This window comes from Cornus florida, unplaced genomic scaffold, assembly GCF_030987335.1.
Source record: "Cornus florida cultivar Cherokee Brave unplaced genomic scaffold, ASM3098733v1 CherokeeBrave_3.0.0_Hap2_Chr11, whole genome shotgun sequence".
Lineage (NCBI taxonomy): Eukaryota > Viridiplantae > Streptophyta > Magnoliopsida > Cornales > Cornaceae > Cornus > Cornus florida.
This window is the reverse complement of record NW_026775581.1, coordinates 138,007,262-138,028,569: the sequence shown is the minus strand read 5'-3', so window position 1 is coordinate 138,028,569 and position 21,308 is coordinate 138,007,262. Positions and strand designations below refer to the sequence as shown.

Sequence of the window (21,308 nt, the reverse complement as noted above, 5' to 3'; positions counted from 1 at the left end):
TTGCAGTCCTTTATCCTTCCAAAGCTTCTCTGCTTCTGATGCACCACACTAAAGGCTAGTTTTCTGTAAGCAAAATGACTTGGAAGTAACCCAGACCAAGATGAGCATCCCTCTTTCTCAATCTCCATGGGGGGCTCTACAACAGATCCCAAGTCAGTTTTAGAAGGTTCAAAATACTCAAGGACCATTTTATATTGTTGTGGAGTGGGTGGTGGTTGGGCAGCAATGTTGGCCCATGATCTTTGTGGGGAAGGGATAAGATGTGATATGTCAAGGGGAGGTGGGTTTGGCCTTCCTGGCTAGGTAATGACCCCAGGTGGCTTAGTGGGTCCAACAGGTGGAGTGGTTACAGTCTCTTCGGTCAAAGCACATTGGGTAAAAGGTGTAACTTCCAAATAAGGTGATACAACAGCTTCTTTTCTCTGACACGAGGATAGAGAGCTAGAAGTAGGTGGGTTGGGGATGGGAGCATCAGCAGGGTGTGGCCCTGCAGCAGTGACAGTGGAATTCAAATTTGAAACAGTCTGAGGATGAGAAGTTGAACTCCGGTGGCCTATACTCCGATCAGAGAGTGAACCAATTAGAGTTTGAAGATCCTTGATGATGTCCAAGATGAAATCGTGGCTTCTTTTGGCTTTCTCCAAGACAGCCTCAACATCCTGCTTCTGTGGCATGCTTTGGCAGGAAGCACAATGGGTGGGGATGGGTGAATCATTGGTGTGGTTGGACTGGGAGGCCTTTAGCCGAGCTAACTCTTCATTAGAGTCCAAGAGACGCTTTTTCAGTCTAGCCACCTCGTCAATAAGATCAACTTTGGACGCAACCATAATGACGGCATCCACACTCTCCGGAAGATTGTAAATGTCATTAATGGTTTTGTTGGTTGGGTTGAGGATTCATCGTTTTGAAGGACCTTCTTGATTCTATCAATGGTGTGATGAGTAACAGAGGGGGGTCTGGGTTCGTAACGAGCCGAGTTGTCTCTAGGAGAGGAGCTGGATCCTTCAACCTGCTTTGTGGCCGAGCTGGGTCAGCTAGAGTGATCGTGGGAGTTTGTCTGAGCTGGGCCTGGAGATCTTGTTTAAGGAACGAGCGTGCTTGGTGGATGGGTGAATCGGCTAAAATGATCCTAAAGACATTGCGTGTCCAAAGGAATATGGAAATGTGATAACAACGATCCTAAAGATGATGCATGTCTAAAGGAACGATGAACGTGGTAAAAGTGATCCTAAAGCCGATATGTGTCTTAATGAACGAGAAGATGACCTTATTCTAGGTGCCTTCAAAATGAAAGAAGATCCGAACAGAATGGTGGGCCAAGAGGAGTCCCACGAGGCTGTAGATATGAATGACTTTATTCAAAGTGCCTTTGAGGAAGTTTTAAAAAGCAGAGTGTTTTGTTATGAAAATGCGATGAAAAATACTCATGCTTTGAGAGAAAAAGGAGTAAAATGTAACAAGAAATGAAAAATACCTCATAGATTTGTTTCTAGTCTAGCACATCATCGTAAAAAAAAAAAAAAAAAATCCAAGCTTAATGTCACATGGGGTGAGCTGAGTAACCCAGTTAGTAGAGGCACTCCGCTAAATTGTGTGGGAGTCCAAGTTCGACTCACCCCATCCTCCCCTTCCCCCTCCTTCCTAGTTAAAAAAAAAATGCTTCATGACACATAAGCAGAATAATGTCTAGAAATGGCTCAGTAGATGAATAAATAAGGAGTCTCCACCGCTATGTTTGATTTTCTTTAGGTGCAAAAACACCCTAACTTAAATGATATATATGGTATGATTTGCAATTGCTTGCACATATCCGGAGTTCATCCGAGTGTCCAAACAAATAGTATATATCCACTTCCACATCGTATCTGCCGAAAGAGAATAAGAGAGACTCGTATCAGTTGGGAACAAAAGCTCTGAAATTCTCAACATAGCAAAAGATTATACTCCGTATTATACATTAATTGCTGAAGCATAAATAAAAATGACTAATGAACTATGTCACAGTAACAGAAGTATCACGCATTCCATCATTAGAATTCACTTTTATATTCACTCCATCTATACAAGTCATCTTCACTGTCACAAGACTTCACAGGACTCTGGACCTCCGATAAATTGGGTTCCATATCCTCAACTTTTTCCTGAACCTGCTCAAATTTTGCCATCTCCTGCACAAATCAATCATTAAAAGGGGAGAATCAGGTCATTACTACGAAGACCAAACCATATTAACTATTGAGGCTTAAACTAGAATGATATTACCAGCCATACATGCATTGAGAAGAAAAAAATCAAATCCTTAAAAAGGTCAGAGAGGCAGAATAACAAAAGGCCACAAGCACTAAAAACCAATTTAGTCCTAGCCAATCATTTTGCATTTAAATGAATTTCTGGTTGGGTTACCTGAAGTTATCTGAAAAAACAGTTCATTTACCTAATTATTTGACTTCACATTAAGATCTGTGTCCACAATAACAGGCTAGAGCCAAAAGCTCTGGTATAACCCAATTTTCGGCCTTCCTACAAATGCAATTTTTCTAACCTCTTGCTCGCATATATGATATCATTTAAGCCAAAAAGGCGAAATATAATGATATGTTAACAAGAAATGAATAACTATTCTAGAAAAAAATCTACCAATAAGCACTAATGGCCTGGATTGAGAATAATGCAAACGAGGAATACTGAGAGGATATCGAATAATGTACGAAATCATTGGTCACTAAAAACTTACATGGGATGCAACAATTTAAAAGAATGCCATTAGCTTGAACAGATCAAATGACTTTAACAGAATGAACTCATTTGTCAAAATTCTCCAAAAAACAGTTAAAACATTCTTCAAAATATATCTTAGGTGAGATCCACTAACAGTGAATGGAAGAAACAAAAAGCTTGTACTTGTATGAATGTACTCTACATATATAGTCTGCACGCTGCACATGCATATATGTAATTTCCATGACAATCTTAAACCACACCTGCTATTTACCCATGCACAACAATAAGAAATAAGTAAAGAGCCATACATTAGTTTCGGGAGTCAACTCCACCTCCTGCTCTTCTGTTAAGCCATATGAGTCATCTCCACTGTTCTGTCTTTCCTGGGCTGCAACTTGCTGTAGGCGCTCAATTACTAGATCAAAATGGGAATGGTCTGAAAGAAAATTATAATTATAATTACAATTTCCAGCAAATTACAACTCACAATATATAAAATTTCATAAAGCTTCCAATTGAAAAAAGAAAGTCATCTCCTTGGATTAAATTATGGTGTGAATCAAGAAACTGCACATGCATTCTACTCCGCTCGGCATATTTTACTACGTATGGTGAACCCAACAGACCTCTCCTGAGTGAGATACATGTTTTCATTAAACAAACCTGGTTGTATCTATCAGAACGCACATCATTTAATTTTTTTCTGGGTGCAATATTAATATCAATATCAAACACTTTAAAGTTGATTCACCAAGTACCCGAGTCCCAAGGTGAGCATTCCCTTTTTATAGGAAAAATTACTCTCCCTTCCAGTTCTCGTAAGCTTTTTTTGTCACCTGTTATGCTGATAATTTCTATAATCTGAAAGACAGCAGGATTATAGTACTCTATATACTCTAATATGTGGTTTTGTATATGTAGGTTAACATAAATCACAGAGTTGGAATGTGCTGAGGCATTTCTAAATGTGCGAGTCACTCTCTTTAGAAATGAGAGCCAATTATAGGTGACACAATAAACTTCTTGTTTTGCATGAAGTGACTGATCTGAGACTCATTCCTTCTCGAAATTTGCAACCTAAGCTTCAGCAATGCATCTAGCAATGACCTCTTGAAATTGATTATATTAGAACTTATTACATAAAAACATAATACTTGGTATCTGCCACATCAGTTGAGCGTTACAAGATGACGGTTTCTTAACATCTTTAAAGGGTGTGAATAAGAATGGCAATGGTGCGGGTTTGGGCCAGGTTTCCATAAACCCTACTGGGCCTACCCTGCCCTGCTAAACAAAATACATTGTTTCATAACCATCCCAACCCTGGTACGGGTTTCATTTTCCCATCCCATCAATGCTTTTGAAGAGAGTCCAAAAACCTGTCCCCGCTCCGTCTAGCCCATTCCCATTTAATTTACGAGAACCTTGAGAGATGTGGAGGCTCACAGCTTTGGAAGATCAAAGATCACTGGTCATTGGCATATCACTGATCGGAAGGCTTGGAGGGCCAACGATTACCAAACAAAAGCATTTATAAATTGTTGAAAGGTGATCTTCAGCAATGAGCAAACCACGGGTAAGAAGTCTTGGAGACCAAACAATCACCACACAAAAACACTTACAAGTCGCCAACTGTTGCTCCGCGAATGGGAATGACTGGTGAGATCATGAGGGGGCGGAGGGAAAGGGGGACTGATGAGATCATGAAGGTTTTTATTTTTAATAGAATAAAACTCATCTTGACTACAAACTAAATCGGGTTTTGTCATCTTTTTCTGTACCCGCCCCAAACCCTATTCAAAGTCCTTTCCCCAACCCAAGCAGGGTGGACAGGTCAAATTGCCATCCCTATGTGTGAATATAGCAACTGTTGCATGACGAATTCGAACTTTAGTCCTATTAATTAAGTGGATTGCAAACCCTGCCTCTCTGTAGTGTGGATGGGCTATGGGACATGCCATTAACAGTTATGGCTGTCCTAAATTGCAACTGAAATCTGAATAACGAATCTGGCCAGAGTTTCTTGACCTGAACAAACATAAGATTGATGGATTATACTGAAGTTCATCTCACCATTGACCCTTAATGAGGAAAAAGTTGCTATTATTCAATTTGAAGACATAATAGAGGAACTGCATATGTAGGTGAGCATTGGTGGACTGCGCATCAGGCTGGAGATCCATTTGAGGAGAACTAGAAGTTCTATTGAGAGTATTTTTGGAAAATTAGAGTATACATGCTAGAATATGTCGTTTATGTATAACTCCATTTCTAAATATTCTTATTGAGTCCAGTCCTTAGCTTTGTATATTCTTGCTTTGGCTATCAACCATGTCCCTTTGTTGTTTTTGTCATTTTCCTTTTTGAGTTGTTTCTTCTCTCCTGGGGCATGCCCCTTGTACTTGTAAGCCTGTTTCTTTTAATAAAATCTAAATACCAAATAAGAAAATCAGTGAACCAGAATGTTATAATAAACATTCAAGTCGAAAAGGGGAACAATCAAGTTTACCAAAATTGAAAGAGCAATAGGTTGCGTCCTATGTTTTCTATTTTGACAAGTACAGCAGAAAGCATCAAGGACGTGCAACCTAAGTCACACAGAGCGGGAGCGAAAGTGAGAGCGCGAAAGCGTCAAAGTCTAATTTTTTTTTAAAGCGGGAGCGTCTGTATATTAGGTTTAAATAAAATTTTATCAGGTCATGACATATATATTTTATTTTTATTTTTTTATTTAAATCCAAATGCAAATATATTCATCATTATTTATTCCATTAATGATATATATAATAAATTAGCCAACTTTTCTCACTAATAAATGTGTGATTTATTTGTAATATTCTTCAATTGGGAAGTTTAAAAGTGGTATATTTTCAAACATGTATAATTAATATATATATATATATATATATATGATAGTATAGCAATGCCATACAACTAGGGCACACGCGAAGTTTTAGTAATTAATGTATATATTGAGTAATAGTGTAAGTAATAAATGCATATATGGTAATATAGATGTTCCATATCAATAGGATTCTAATAAATTTAGCTGTATAAAGTAAATTCGTATGGAAATCTCGAATTAGGAAAACAAATTCGCGAATTGCATCAAGTCGAACCCCCAACACCCTGTCCTAAGTTTCTTCTAAGAGTTATTATCAAGAGTTTCTTCTCTCTATGACTTTTCTCTCTACCCTCTCAGACGCCGGAGTCATCCACTCAGCATCTTCTGATTCTTTTCTTTTATTTTGTCTGGTTCGTTGTTCTTCATCAAAAAGCGGTGGATCTGAGATATGCTACGGTCTTTTGTCGATGTGGCAACACTTCCATTCCTCAACCTCAGCGGTGAGATCAAAAGTTTCTCAATTAGCAACGGAAAGGTGTTCAGGGTTGATCATCAAAGTACAAAGATCCGTGAATCTGCTCTGAAATCCTGCCTAATCGGACGTTTTGATCGAGACGTGGGAAGCACTTAGAGGATTGAGTCGTGGGCGATGAAGATTTGGAAGATATCGTATGGGGTGGTGGTTTCATCCCTGCCTGACGGTTTGCTTCTGTTCAGACTACCTTATGAGGAAGAGGCACAAAGAGTCTTGGTTTCAGGGAAGAAGAAATGGGGAGACGCTATCCTATCAATTGATGTTGGGTATTTTGAGGTGGGATGTTCAGTGGTGAGAGCAAGAGACAGGATAAGTAGGGCGGTGATGTACAGTTTGCCTCTCCATCTATGGTGCCAGAAGCTATTCGAATCCATAGGAGATATGTGCGGTGGTTTCAGAGGTGTGGAGGTGGACGAGATGGCGGGAGGTGAGAGAGTTATTCTCTACGCTTTTTCCGGAGGTGCAATACCGAAGTTCGTCTTTGTCGAAGATCAGAGAGTAGCCTTTAAGGTCGCCTTGACGGAGGAATCCTCACCACTCATCCTTCCGAAGTCCTCTTACGGCACAACTGATGGTCCCCCCCTTTATACCCAACGAGACGAGATTTGGAATAAGTCGCCATTCACTGCAGTTGCAGGTTCACCTCGGCCCTCAAGGACAGCGACGCGTGTTCCTCAACGCGCCGTATGCTAGTGGGGTAAGGAGGCCCGCGAGTTGTACGTGTAACGCCCCCTTCCATTCCTTTTCAGGCTTCCCTCGTTTTGAACGGACCACTGGAGGCCAACCACGTGGATGGGCAAGCGGTTATACAGATGCCCTTCATGCAGATTATGCTGGGCCTAATCTGAGTATTGGGCCATGGTTATTGGGACTCCGCCGTGTTATGGGCCACAAGACTAATGAATTAAAGAGGAAGGTCAAATGCGGGCCCAACAACCATATATCCATTTCTTTTCCAAATGCGAAGCCCAGCCTAAAGGTCCTGATAAAGCCCAGCGATTCAGATCATGTTCTTCTACCTCCATTGCGTCTTTCTTATGACTTCTGCAAACAGATTGTGGACCTCGCCGGAGAAGAGGAGATGGATGTAGATTAGTGCAGGCGAGGCTGGTTTGAGCACGGACGAGAAGACTTTTCAACATAATTAGTTTTGATAGAAGCTCTAGATTCTCAAATCAGGGCTCTTATATGATTTGCCATGGTAATAGATGGTCTCGAAACAATAAACAGAAGTGAATCGCTCGCACCCCTTCTATCAACGACCCAGGTATGTCCTCTGTTCCTCACGATCGGAGCTCTCCTTCTGCTCTTTTTTCTTCTTCTACTCCTTGTGGGGTGTTGAGGAGTGGTGCTAAGACGAAGAAGGGTTGTGTGTTACTAGTTGAGCCATCGGCGCCTGAAGTTGAGCCTGGATTGATTACGGAAGGGACGGTTGGCTACAGGCCTGTTCTCCCTGGTATGTTGACCCAGTTGCTTGTGTTGTAAAGGAATCGTCTGAGGGGGTCACAGTTTGTGTGGGGCGTGATCTTCATTTTCAGTTGACCAGCTTCGGCTATGGCTCCGCTTAAAAAGCTTCGTTTCTGTGTAGCTCTGAAAGGCCTTAATTGTTTGCCACCTGTAAGGGTAGAGGCGAATGATTCTTTCAGCTTTTTGAATCATGGTATGGGTGACTATGCTACAGATACGAATTCGCAGAAAGAGTTGTATGTAAGTGGAAGATTAATTGATACCAAAGGGGAAGCGCACATTAACTTAAAACAATTAAAGCATTAAATTAGATAAAGCGGTATATAACCGACCAAACATATATATAGTATATATATATATAAATATTAAAACAAATAAAATAACTGAATATTAGACTTGGATTAATAACAGAAATTACAATTGAAAATAACTTACAAACTAATGTAACTGATATGTGTCTGAAGTATACAGCATACTGATGTTGTATTTCACTCAGAAAATAAAACTTAGAACTGAACCGAATATTACAATATGAAACTAAGAAAATGTAATGAAGCCTGAAATCTCTCGAATGAAGCCTGAAATGCAATGAGACTGAGCATTCCTTTTATAGCCGAGCTCCTGCACTGTTGTAGGATGCTTCAACGCGAATTCTGGCTTTTTGAAAAGTAACTTTTGCTTTTGACAGCTTTTAACTATAGATGAATAGTATTATGTCGGGGTACTGTAGAAACAGTGATTCTGCCGACAATTACTGTTGAAATAGTGACCTTGACCGGTTACGTGGCTTTCTTGACTTTTACTATAGCAAATAGTAACTTTGACCAAATAGTGATTTTGACTTTTCTCTGATGAATCCTTAGAAAGGATCTTCGTAAGGATTCTGACTGTCTTGAAAGACAGAGTCATCATATAAGTTGACTTGGTGACTTGGAGTAGCAGCAGAGGAAGCTTCTTCTTCAACTTCCTCATCTCTGGATAGCACTTGAATGCGATCTGTCAATGAAGCTGCCATTTTCTTGAGCTCTTCAAGTTCGGACTTGGACGTATTTTTTCGTGGCTTTGTGGAAACAGCAGAACTAGTAGGGGAAGGCTGTTTCCGTTGAATGACTGTCATTGCAAGAGGAGTGACTTGTGTTTGTGAAGTAACTTGGACTGAGGATTGCTTGGGGTAATCACCTTCAACATACCCAATAATCCTGTCAAATTTGAAAATGTCCCACCATTTGACATAGAAGCGACGGATGACTATATTGTCCTAGATATCATATTGCCATTTGAATATCCACGGAACTTTGTATTTGCTGCAAAATAACAGAAGGACTGGAAATTGGGAACCATGTTTGCTAACTTTGTGGACAGTGGAAAAGTATTTGACTTCTTTTGCAAGGGAGAGGGGGAGAATCTCTGGAATAGCCCCATGAAGAAACCACCATTTCAGGAACCAGGTAGGGATCTGAGTTTTGAATTGACTACCAAAATTAAAAAACCATGAATGAGTAAATGACTCATTTTGGTATAGGAGCACAGATGACCAGGCTGTCATGTAATCATAGTAGGTAAATTGAATAGTGTGATCAGGTAATGGCTGGGGTAGGGAAGGATGACTGCCCCATTCTTCCATAGAAATTATCCGACAGATGTACAGGGAATGGTAAATGACTTTGGAAGAATCATATTTATCATAAGTAGTTTTGACTGTGATGGAGTTAGTATTGTACATGATATCTCTGTAAAACCGAAGAGTTTTAAGAGGATGACTTGGAGCGTAGTGTAGGTTACTTGGGAACTAGGAGCGAGCTAACTCAAGTGGATCTTTGATGTGACTTAGGTATGGCTCAATGTAAAACAAGGAACTAGCGGGTTTTTCAATATAGGGACTTGGGGGTTTCTTTGAAGTTGTGACTTGAACTTGGGATTGGGTTTGATATTTTACTTGGACTTGAAAAGGGTCTGGTGGAGGATTGACCAGGGCTGACTTAAAGGTTGATGGAGAAGCAAGAGGTTGAAATCTGTTGGTGACTGCTAGTGCAGAAGTTCGTGCTTGTGACTGAGATCTGGTGACTGGGGCTTTGCCAGAGCAAATATCGAATGGTTTAACTAGTTGGGGCCTTAGGGGAGGCTGCTGGTCTGCCATCAAATTTCCGCAAGAATTTCCTTGTAAGAAAATCTGGAATAGAATTGTTACTTCCCTTGATATATTTTATATCGAAATCAAATATACTTAAAATAGCATGCCATCGGGCAAAAATCTATTTAGAAGCAATATTTTCAACATCTTTTTCTAAAACATATTTTGCACTTTGACAATCAACTCTGACTAGAAACTTTTGATTTAAAATATCATCTTGAAATTTACTTATACATAAAACAATAGATAAAATTTCTTTTTTAATAGTACTATAATTACGTTGTACTTTTGTCCAAACACCGGAATGGAATCGAACTAATTGTTCAGGTGCATTTGGACTGACTCGTTGCTTGAGGATGCCACCATAACGAATGTCAGAGGCATCAGTTTCAATTATTTTGAAAGAATCAGTAATTGGAATGCCAATACAAGGCAATGACTTGACATAACGTTTAATAGATTTAATTATATCAATATGGACAGAGGTCCATGGAGGAGAATTACTCTGAAGACGATCAAAGAGGGGATTACATTGCTTACGGAGATCTTTGTAAAAATCAGCAATGTAATTTAGAGACCCTAAGAATCGCTGAAGTTGTGACTTTTCTAAAATTTGGTCTAGGAATTTATCAGCAAATTGAAAAGACCTATCAATAGGACGAATCTGGCTTTGATAGATATGGTAACCTAGAAACCTGATATTTGTAGCAGAAACAACGAGACCATTCTTTTGAATTGTTGCCAGAAACGATTTCAAATGTTTCCAGTGTTCATCAATTGACTTGGAATAAATAAGAACATCATCAATATAAACAATGGAAAAATGACTATAAGGATTGAAAATATCATTCATGATATTTTAGAATTCACTAGGAGCATTTTTCAATCCAAAGAGCATTATTTTCCATTTATAATGACCAAATGGAGTAGTGAAGGCAGTTTTGTATCTATCTTTCTTTCGAAAGCGAATCTGCTAGAATCCTGAGGCAAAATTGGAGAAAATAACTGCTCGACTAAGGCGACTAATAAGATCTTTTTTATTGGGAATAGGATACCTAATCCATTCTAAGACCTTAGTTAGAGGCTTGTAATTGATAACTAGACAAGGAACACCTCTTTCTATTTCAGAGTTTTTCTGGACATAGAAAGCTGGACATGACCAAGGAGACTTGCTCTTTCTAATGATCTTTTTGCGTAAATGATTAGACATTTCCTTTTTGCAAAATTCCATGACTTCAGGGCTCATTTGGATAGGCCTTGCTTTAGTGGGAATGTGTCTTCTCCTAAAGCCTTTAATGTAAGGTAACTTCACAGAATGTCTTTTTCTGTGCCAGAAAGCAGTTGGAAGATCAAAACAAACTGTATTTTTAATTTGTTGTTCAAAATCTTGAATTTTTGTTTGGAGCACTGGATCAGCTAACTGATCATCAATGCGTTTGTAATTAACTTCTTCTTTTAAAAATACTAACTGCTGAGTTTTACGTTGAAGTAGGTTTATGGATTTGGACACAGAGGAATCAATTACAGATTTTAATTCTTTCCTGGACGGTGGACTAAGGAACTTAAACTGAACTTCATGTCCAAAAGGTCGAGTAACTAATCCTTCATTATCAGTAGTAAAGGGATAGAGGAGGTAGATGAATGGAACTCCTAAAATGAGCTTATCCGTCATATTTTTTACCAAGACAAAGGATGTCTTAAAACATACATTGTTTTGGCAAATATGGGCTTTAGATAACTTATATTTTATGTCCATTTTACTTCCATTAGCTAAGCTTAGCCTTTCAGAGGTTTTCTCATAGTATTTAGTTGGTATAAGACCTTCCTGAATGCAATTAAGATCAGCTCCTGCATCAATCAAAGCAACGACTTCAAGTTTGAAATCTTTGTTGATAATAAGGGTAACTTTAGCATACCATTTTTGAAATGAAATGTGACTTAAAGTTTGGAGTTTTTTAGAAGATTCTGAACATCCTGAATTTTTAGAGGCTTCTGAATGAGCAGAGACTTCTTCATCAGATGATTCTTTTCCTGTGAGGGAAAAGGCAGGATTCACGTTTAACTCCTGAATATTATGCTTCATAACTTGGTGTTCTGACTTGAGATTTTTAATCTCAGTTTTAATTATGTTAATTTCTGCTTGAAGGTCTTGAATAGTGACCTTTTTAGGCTTATTATTAAACCTTTCTAAAGTTTTACATAGACTAAAATTGGGTTTACTGACTGTTGGGGGTTCAGTTTTTGAGTTGCCTAATAATACCTTAAGTTTTTTAAGATATAAGGTTTTTAACTAAGGGTTATCTACCTTACTGATTAAATCAATAAGTAGATGTTCTTGTTCATCATTTTTTGTGAGAACATTAAGTGACTTATTCGGATTGCAACAACTATCTTTACATCTTAAGGTAATGTTGGGAGAACTAAGGGAATTATCAGATGATTGAGAGGAAGAACTAACTTCTGGGTCACTACTACTATCATCAGCATCTTTTAACTAGAGAATTTGATAAATGGATTCTTTAACTTCATTGGAGATTTGTAACTGACTGATCTTTTTCTTTGCATAACAATCTTTTGCAAAGTGACCTAGTCGGCCACATTTGCAACATTTGACTTTACTAATATCTGTGGTAGCGGGGTTAGTCTTTTTCTTAAAAGTCTGTTTACTAAATTTCTTTTTAGGTTTAGACTTTTGAGAATAATATTCATTTTTTAAAAAGACGGGTTTCCTGTTTTTGTAATATTTACGATAACCTTTGTAACTATTCCTCTGAGGTTTGGGGTTTCGTCTAGAGGGAGCTACGGGTGGAAGACCATATTGTTCACAAAAGGTTCCCATTTCATATTTAGCTCTTTTCCTATCATCTTGTAATTGGTTACTAATTTTCATGTCAATACACATCCTTAATCCTTCCTTTTGGATTAAGCTGATGATATTGCCATTAGTAAGGTTATCATAATCAATACTACCTGTGACTTTACTTAGAGTATCTCTAATCTTATGGGCAAAGAGATTGAGTAAACCATTAATGAATTTTTCTTTCCAGAATGGTTTGTTACTATCATCTTTAAGCATGACTCTAGATAAGAATATATCTTTATACCACCAAAAATCACTCATGGTTGGACAAGTGAGATTGGTAAGTTGGTCATATATCCTGGAGGTGATGTTACTTGGAGTACCTATGAAATGGTCAACTATGGTGTATACTAATGTATTAACTCCATCAGGGATACCATGTCCTATAGCTTCATCAAAGATAAGAAGACCATTATCATCCCTTCGAACAACATTTTTAATGTTATTGCGAGATTCTTCAGTGAGATGTTTTTCCCACCAGGATTTTAACATTCCCGAGAATCCTGAGGTGAGCAAATCAACAATTTCTGGTTGACTGAGATTATGGGTAGTGACATAATTGTTGGCGACCATAGAAATATGACTTAATTTATTCAAAATTTCTTGTTCAGATAATCCATCTATATTCCATTCATAGAGTTCATCTGAAGAGACAGAGATTTTGAATATTCTTTTCCTCAAATTGGAGGTCTGGAGGAGTGGGTCTTGGATATCAGTTTTTGGTAAGACTGGTAGGGTTGACTCTTTTGTTGGTAAGACGATTGAGTTCAAAATTGGAGAAAGCAGTTTCAATTTTCTGAATATCAGAAGGGTAACTGGTATTATTAGAAGAAGAACTATCAGAACTGTTAGGATAATTGATGACAGTGAGAACTTTCTCATCTGTTTCTTCTTTGACTTTAACTTTACCTTTTTCAAGGGACTTGAGAATGGATTCAATTTGATTGATAACAGAAGGGTCTGGCAAGGCTGGTGGAAGACCTTTTCTGTTGGTTTCATGACAAAAATATCACATTTTAAATTATCTTCTTTTCCTAAGTGATCAAAAACTCTAAATGAACAGTCAATCTTCAATCATCCCAATGAAAAGTTTCATGCAATTTGTAACCGACTCTGTGGTTTTATGTAATTTTGTGATCAGATCTCTACTTCATCCATGGATGTTGGCGTGTACCGGAACCTACAATGAGCGATGTCTCAATCTCGCACCCAAGGCCTCCCAAAGGAAACAATTGACCTTTTCACGAACACTCCCATTCAGATCCCTCCAATGGACAGAGAAGCCAGAGTCCTAAGGTACAGAGAGAAGAAGATAAGAAAGTTTGAGAAGACAATCGGATATGCCTCAAGAAAGGCCTATGCAGAAACCAGCCCCGGATCAAAGGCCGGTTTGAAAAGAGAACAAAGAACTTGAAGTGGAGCAGATGCTATCGACAACACTAATGGCAGAACATGGATAATGGCTTTGTTCCATCATTCTAAATCCGACTATAAGAGAGGAAAAAGAAGAATCTTCATATGAGAATTTTGCTGATATGTATTTTACTTAATCTAATTGTTTGTTTTTCAAATAATTAGTTATAATTATTTATTATGTGCAATGATAATTCCCCTTCTGAGTTCTTAGTCCATATTTGCAATTCTAAATTTTGGGTCTCCGGGAGCTAAACCAAGAAAGGTTAACCGGAAGAACTGAATAGCCTACCCTAAGTGATTATCTTCTTTCCACTGAATAGCCTACCCTAAGTGATTATCTTCTTTCCACTGAATAGCCTACCCTAAGTGACTATCTTTCATGGAAAGAAGAATCCAAACACAAAACACAAAACATCAACAAATCTAAAGGAATCCAAACCAACCATATACAGCAGCAACAAATTAACTACGCGATGATTGCCAGTGACAGAACACAGTTGAAGCCTCAAAATTCTACTTCTACTACACATACACTATGTTGCACACAGCAACCACTATGGTGTTGATGCTAGTCAAAAGTACAAAATTTCACTTACCACATTTACTGTCCTTGAATTCATTAGTCCAGCTTTAGCAACCTTCCAGGTCCCAACTCTTGGGCTGCTGTGCTGCCACTTCATTGAGTCTTCATATCTATGCTACTAGTTGGTTTGGGCTTTAGGAGGCCTCCCCCGGCCTCGACGCTTTGGTTGCGCCTGCTGCTTTGGTTCCTCCTGCTGCTTTCTAGGCCTCCCACAGCCTCGACGCTCTGGTTGCTCCACTTGCTCCAGCTGCTCCCGTTGCTTCTTAGGCCTCCCCGGACCTCGACGCTCTGGTTGCTCCACTTGCTCCAGCTGCTCCTGTTGACGGGGCAACGATTCAGTCGTACTTGCAGCTGCCAGTGATCCAGCTTTAGGAGGTCGAGGCCGTAATTGCCTACGTCGTGGCTTCTCCTGTGTCCGCTGCTCCTCATGCTGATGTTGTGAGGGCAAGGATTCAGTCATACTTGTATCTGTCAGTGATCCAGCTTTGGGAGGCCGAGGCCGTAATTGCCTACGTTGTGGCTTCTCCTGTGTCCGCTGCTCCTCATGCTGATGTTGTGAGGGCAAGGATTCGGTCATACTTGTATCTGTCAGTGATCCAGCTTTGGGAGGTCGAGGCCGTAATTTCCTACGATGTGGCTTCTCCTGCGTCCCCTGCACCTCATGCTGATTTTGTGAGGGCAAGGATTCGGTCATACTTGTATCTGTCAGTGATCCAGCTTTAGGAGGTCGAGGCCGTAATTGCCTACATTGTGGCTTCTCCTGTGTCCGCTGCTCCAGCTGAACCGGTGTGTAACTCAATTCTGTTGATTTTAGTTCCGAAATTTTTTCAGGAAGTGGAAGATCTAATTGCTGTTCCGGCTGCAAAACAACGATATCAGAATTTTCCTCTCCAGGACTCTTCATCGGATGCTCTTCCTCTGAAGATTCTTTTTTCTCTTCTTCCATAATAGGCTCAAGGGACTCAACAGACAGCAACTTTAAACTTTCATCATTCTTCTCATCTTCTAATGCTTGATTTTGTTCTTCAATCCCTTCCATCGGTTCTTTCAACTGATATTCTGCTTCAATTTCTTCTTCCATAATGGGCCCAAGAGACTCAACGGGCAGCACCTTTAATTTCCTACCCTCACCCTTCTCACCAGCATCACAGGATTGCAACATCTCACTGATATCACCATCCTTCTCATAGTCTAATGCTTCATTTTGTTCTTCAATCCCTTCCATCGGTTCTTTCAATCCTTCCATCAGTTCTTTCAACTGATATTCTGATTCAACTTCTTCTTCCATAATGGGCCCAAGAGCCTCAACGGGCAGCAACTTTAATTTCCTACCATCACCCTTCTCACCATCATCACAGGATTGCAATATCTCACTGATATCATCATCCTTTTCATATTCTAATGCTTGATTTTGTTCTTCAATCCCTTCCATCGGTTCTTTCAATCCTTCCATCGGTTCTTTCAATAGATATTCTGATTCAATTTCTTCTTCCATAATGGAGCCAAGAGCCTCAACGGGCAGCACCTTTAATTTCCAACAATCACCCTTCTCACGATCATCACAGGATTGCAACATCTCACTGATATCATCATCCTTCTCATCTTCTAATGCTTCATTTTGTTCTTCAATCACTTCCATCGGTTCTTTCAACTGATATTCATCTTCAATTTCTTCTTCCATAATGGGCCCCAGAGACTCAACGGGCAGCAACTTTAATTTCCCACCATCACCCTTCTCACCATCATCACAGGATTGCAACATCTCATCGAATGACACTTGATTTTGTTTGTCAAAAGTATAATGTTCTAGTGCTTGATTTAGTTCTTCAATCCCTTCCCTTGATTCTTCTAACTGATATTCCGCTCCAATTTCTTCTTCCATAATGGGCCCAAGAGATTGAACAGGCAGCACTTTTAATTTTCTACCATCACCCTTCTCACCATCATCACAGGATTGCAACATCTCACCGATTGGAACTTGATTTTGTTTGTCAACCATTTCAGTATTATCTTCTAGTGCTTTATTCAGTTCTTCAATCACTTCCATTTGTTCTTTCAAGTGATATTCTGCTTCAATTTCTTGTTTGTTACATGGACAACCCAGTTCCCTTCGCCGCTTCTTGCTTTGCTTTCTCTTAAGTTCCTTCCTCTTAGAATGACGTGTAGAGCTAGGTTTTTGTTTCATGATTGCACCGGCAAGCAAATAAGAATTGTCACGAGTCAAAACAATCTCACCACTCACACAAAGTTTCCCCAGATGATGATTCAAGAATATAGAATGTGCCCATGGCAATTCTTTATACTCCTTTCTAATAAAATTTGATATTGACTCTTCACTAGAACCACCTTCCTCGTTCAACTCTTGAAGTGCCCCGTGTATCATCTGCGCAACATGACACCACCCAAAAGATTTTGTCCATCAACACAGACAAAGCAACAAACACACAGACACACGCGTATGTAAAATAACTACAAACAGACAAAAGCAGAGCAATTATACCAACCCTCTATAACCTTTCATTTTCCAACCACCAAACCTAGATTGTCCATATTTGAACATTTAAAAAATAAGAAAGTTACTCTATTGTAGCTCAAAGTCCCCAATTCAGTTAATGATGTTGGCTTTTTTTTTTTTTTCACCTCAAAATAAATACAATCATGCATTCATGTATCTGGGTCTTCACACACAAACAATAATTTAAAAAACCAGCTCAAAGTCCCAATTTTATCATTCGCAGCTTAAAGTTACAATTTTATCACTCATGTATGATATCTACAAAAATATATATATATATAAATATATATGTATATATAGTCGTTGAATGTAAAAATTGAGAAATAATTACCGCAGAGTGAGGGGGATGATCAGGAGGGCTGGGCGTGTGGGCGAAGAACTCTCGGATGCGTTTATCAATTAGACATTTTCGCGCCTCCGTTAAGGGTTTGCTTGGATGTCTGCTTGCCATTTCCATAACCGCAGCTCTAAAGTTTTCCATCGGTAATCGGTCATTGCTGTCTCTCGACATTGGGTTCGTCAAACAGTGAAGACTTCTCTTCGAGTGAAGATGGATTCGCGGAAGCGACACCCAAATGGAGCGCAAGGTAGAAATTCTAATTGGCTTATTTGAAAGATTGAGGATGCGAGAGAACGGATTTTAGGGAGGAAAATAACGATCAATTGATTAGGGTTTCGATTGGGTTCCCTAATTTGATTGATTAGGGTGGTTGATAATGGATAGTTGCTATCAAATAGACTGGCTCTTGCTCTTGAGTTGGCCCATCATCAGTTCTAGTTTTTATACGTAGTACAGCAGCGCGAACTTCTAAAAGTTTAGTAGTACTCGAAAAAAATTCAATATGCAATATTGAATTTTCACTGTTCACTTAATAATAATAATATTCCATATACAAAATTGCATTATTTAACCTTTCCCCAAAAAAAAAAAAATTTGCATTATTTATTTTGATTTTATTATTATTAATCATTAACAAAATAAAAAATATATGACAACGTCCATATAGTTAATTCGTGCTCGTGGGTCACAATATCAATATGAGATTATTCTACTAAATAACTCAATCCGAATATAACTCGTTTAATATTTATGTCGGGAACCCTAGTAAAAAATATATGACAAGGTCGATAGTTAATTAGTGCTCGTGGGTCATAATATCAATATGAGAATATTCTACTAAATAACTTAATCCGAATATGACTCGTTTAATATTTATGTGAGAAACCCTTAGCACTAACTCGACATATTTATTAAATGAGTTAAACGTGTAATCCGTTTAATGACTTATTTACTAAAAAGAAAAATTATATAGTCTATAGTCTACAAAAAAGAAAACTATAAGACACAAGTGTAGATGTTATTTTAGAACTTAAATACAAATTTTTGTACAACACATATAGTTAAACGGGTTAAATTACTCTAACCCAAACACGACACAATTAACTCAACAGTGTTGGTCCCTGTGGTACGACACAATTAACTCAACGGTGTTGGTCCCTGTGGTACCCCCAACTTCAGAGACACGTGTTGATCAAGTCCGCGCCCAAAACTAAGAGACATCAAACAATTAATAATAAATAAACACATAATACAAAAGGATAAATAATAAATAAATAATATCGCTGAAAAGGAAACTAAGTAATGAATAATTAATCCTCTAAATAAATCCAATAACTCCCAAACGTTAATAATTCTTCAGAATGCAAAATCCGTATCATGGACTCCTAATAAAATTCCATAATTAAAAATAATAATAAAGGTCTAAAACTGAATAAAAAAGATATAGTGGAAAATCTTACGTTGACGACACCGAAAGAGTGATGAATAGTAGTCTTTGCTCTGCATAATCAACCTCTAGGTCTGCTACTGACGAGGACCTGAAAAATATAACAAAGGTGTGTCAAAACTCACGAACAAATCTTTTCTACAACAACCCAAACAGAGACTTGATGAGCGCTACATCCCTAGCTAACTCATGCAATATTTACATATTCGATAGAAATATATATACACACTAAAGACTCTCATTGGATTAAGGGCAGACTCAACCGGATAGTGAGTATCTCATGCAAAACGCACACAAGGTGGTTATGAATCCTCCTTTTATTAGAGCACACACATCCTTATATCCAATTACCCATCTCAACTGGGAATATACACCACAATCCTAACCACTGATTACGAGACCTCAAGCTCGTATTGTGGTACACAAAATAATATAAATATCTAGCCATATCCTAACAGTGGCACAACTATACATAAAATACAGTAACTATATCTTGATAATGGCACGGCCACATATAAAAATATTGTAGCCATATCTAGACAATGGCACAATAAACAACATAGCCATATCTTGACAATAGTATAAATAATAAAGGATCCAACTTATTAGTCGGTTCATCAATATCAATACAATACTAAAACCATATCCTGACAATGGTCTCACGTACAACAAAGATAGATCAAATATTAGATCATAAAAACAGCCATGAATATGATTTAAGTCACATTATCAAATATTGTAATTAGTGTAACAATTGAACCTTATTAAATTACATGAATCATTTATAAGTTACTAATGTTCCATACATCAACCATAAAAATCCTAACTCCGGCCATGAACGATTCTGATAACTTGTAATTCAAGCAAATTAGATGATTACAATCATATACCATGCTAAACATTTAAATTCCAATGCTTGAACAAGTTAAAGTACTCAATTTACAAATTAATAATTGAATAAAATCCGAATTAACATGCATACCGAAACTTCATACCATTTAATCCACATACCACTGTTCCTGAGTCCCTATTTAGTGTTCGTGGCCTTAAAAAATCAAACCGGGGTCATTCAGGGTGTTTTTAACCAAACCAGACCCGTCAGCGCTCGATTCCTGTCAAACAGTGCTCAAGTGTTGAACAACGCTCGAGCCCTATCTAACAGCGCTCGAGTGCTATTTTCCCAGAATCAGCGCTCGAGCCCTGTGATGGGAAAATAGCTCGAAATGGCTGATCTGAATTCATAAATTCATTTTTTAGGGTCCAAAAACATGCTTCTAAGTCCCATAAACATACAGTAATTAATTATAAACAATTCAACATGTAAAAACAAGTTTAGCATAAATCAAATCCTTTGATTCACTAAGAACATACAAACATACGTACATATATACATGTACCAATTCATAACTTTGTTCTAGCCCGATCTAATCATGAATTCAGATTCATTAATTATTTTATACATCCCTAATTAAAGTCATACTAGAGACATATTGAACACGAGATCTAAGAGAGAAATGTAAAACGAAGAACTTGCCTTACGGGTTTCGGACCGAAAACCCAAACTCCTTCTTCTTTGATATATTCTCTGACTCCAGCGACCTTCGAGATGCCGTTGACTGGCTCTTTGCGAGAGGTCACTTCATAATGTCAATATGAATGTGTTTTCGGAAGCTTTAGAAGCCAAATTTATATTTATAAAACCACTACTACTATGTAGCATAGCGAATAGGGATCATCCACAGGGATCAACGGCTTAAGTCAATTTAAAATTAGTGAACAAATGATTTATTAGAAAAGATAGTTTGTTTAAAATCCTAATTAAACTAAATAATATAAACAAATGCAAATAAAATAAATGATAAATGGATAAAGGAATGGAGATATTGAGATACTTAGGTCATGGACTCCACCTTTGGCCTTGAAATGTACCATTGCAATTAACTTGGGGAAAATACTTGTGCAATAAAAGAATTGTGGTTACAAGCATACATCGATAATCATACGGATAATGTAAATTGCATCAATAAGCATAACTTATCAAATCTAAGCATGAATTGTCTACCTACATACTTTTACACTTGTAGCACAACCCATCAAATCTAAGCATGGACTATCAAACCAATTTCAACTACATCAATAAAGCACTATTGTTTAACAATAGAATTGTGGCTACAAGCACACAATCATGGTCAAGAAGATATGTAAATTGCATCAATAAGCATAACCCATCAAATCTAAGCATAAATTGTCTACTTACCTACTTTTACGCTAACGTTGTAGCACAACCCATCAAATCTAAGCATGGACTATCAAACCAATTGCAACTACATCAATTAAGCACCATTGTTTAACCATCACCCACATAACTACAAGAAGTGAAGATGTTGAGATCAATGAACCACAATCAATGCATAAGATAATGTAAAGATCATAAGAAGACTAACGGAA

At 38.1% G+C, this 21,308-nt stretch overlaps 1 protein-coding gene across 2 annotated transcripts; it reads right to left on the bottom strand.

Moving 5' to 3' along the window:
* Nucleotides 1–1,707: 1,707 nt before the first annotated feature.
* LOC132286320 (uncharacterized) lies at nucleotides 1,708–17,862 on the bottom strand. Of its 2 annotated transcripts, XM_059788641.1 has the most exons (5): nucleotides 17,405–17,862; nucleotides 14,572–16,941; nucleotides 3,030–3,157; nucleotides 2,020–2,168; nucleotides 1,847–1,865 (listed from the first exon to the last, which is right to left on the bottom strand). In XM_059788641.1, the coding sequence occupies exons 1-2, from the start codon at nucleotides 17,582–17,584 to the stop codon at nucleotides 14,677–14,679; spliced, it is 2,445 nt and encodes an 814-aa protein (XP_059644624.1). In that variant the 5' UTR covers nucleotides 17,585–17,862; the 3' UTR covers nucleotides 1,847–1,865; nucleotides 2,020–2,168; nucleotides 3,030–3,157; nucleotides 14,572–14,676. The 2 variants fall into 2 exon arrangements, with proteins under 2 accessions (XP_059644623.1, XP_059644624.1); XM_059788640.1 differs by having other exon boundaries at nucleotides 1,708–2,168.
* Nucleotides 17,863–21,308: the final 3,446 nt, after the last annotated feature.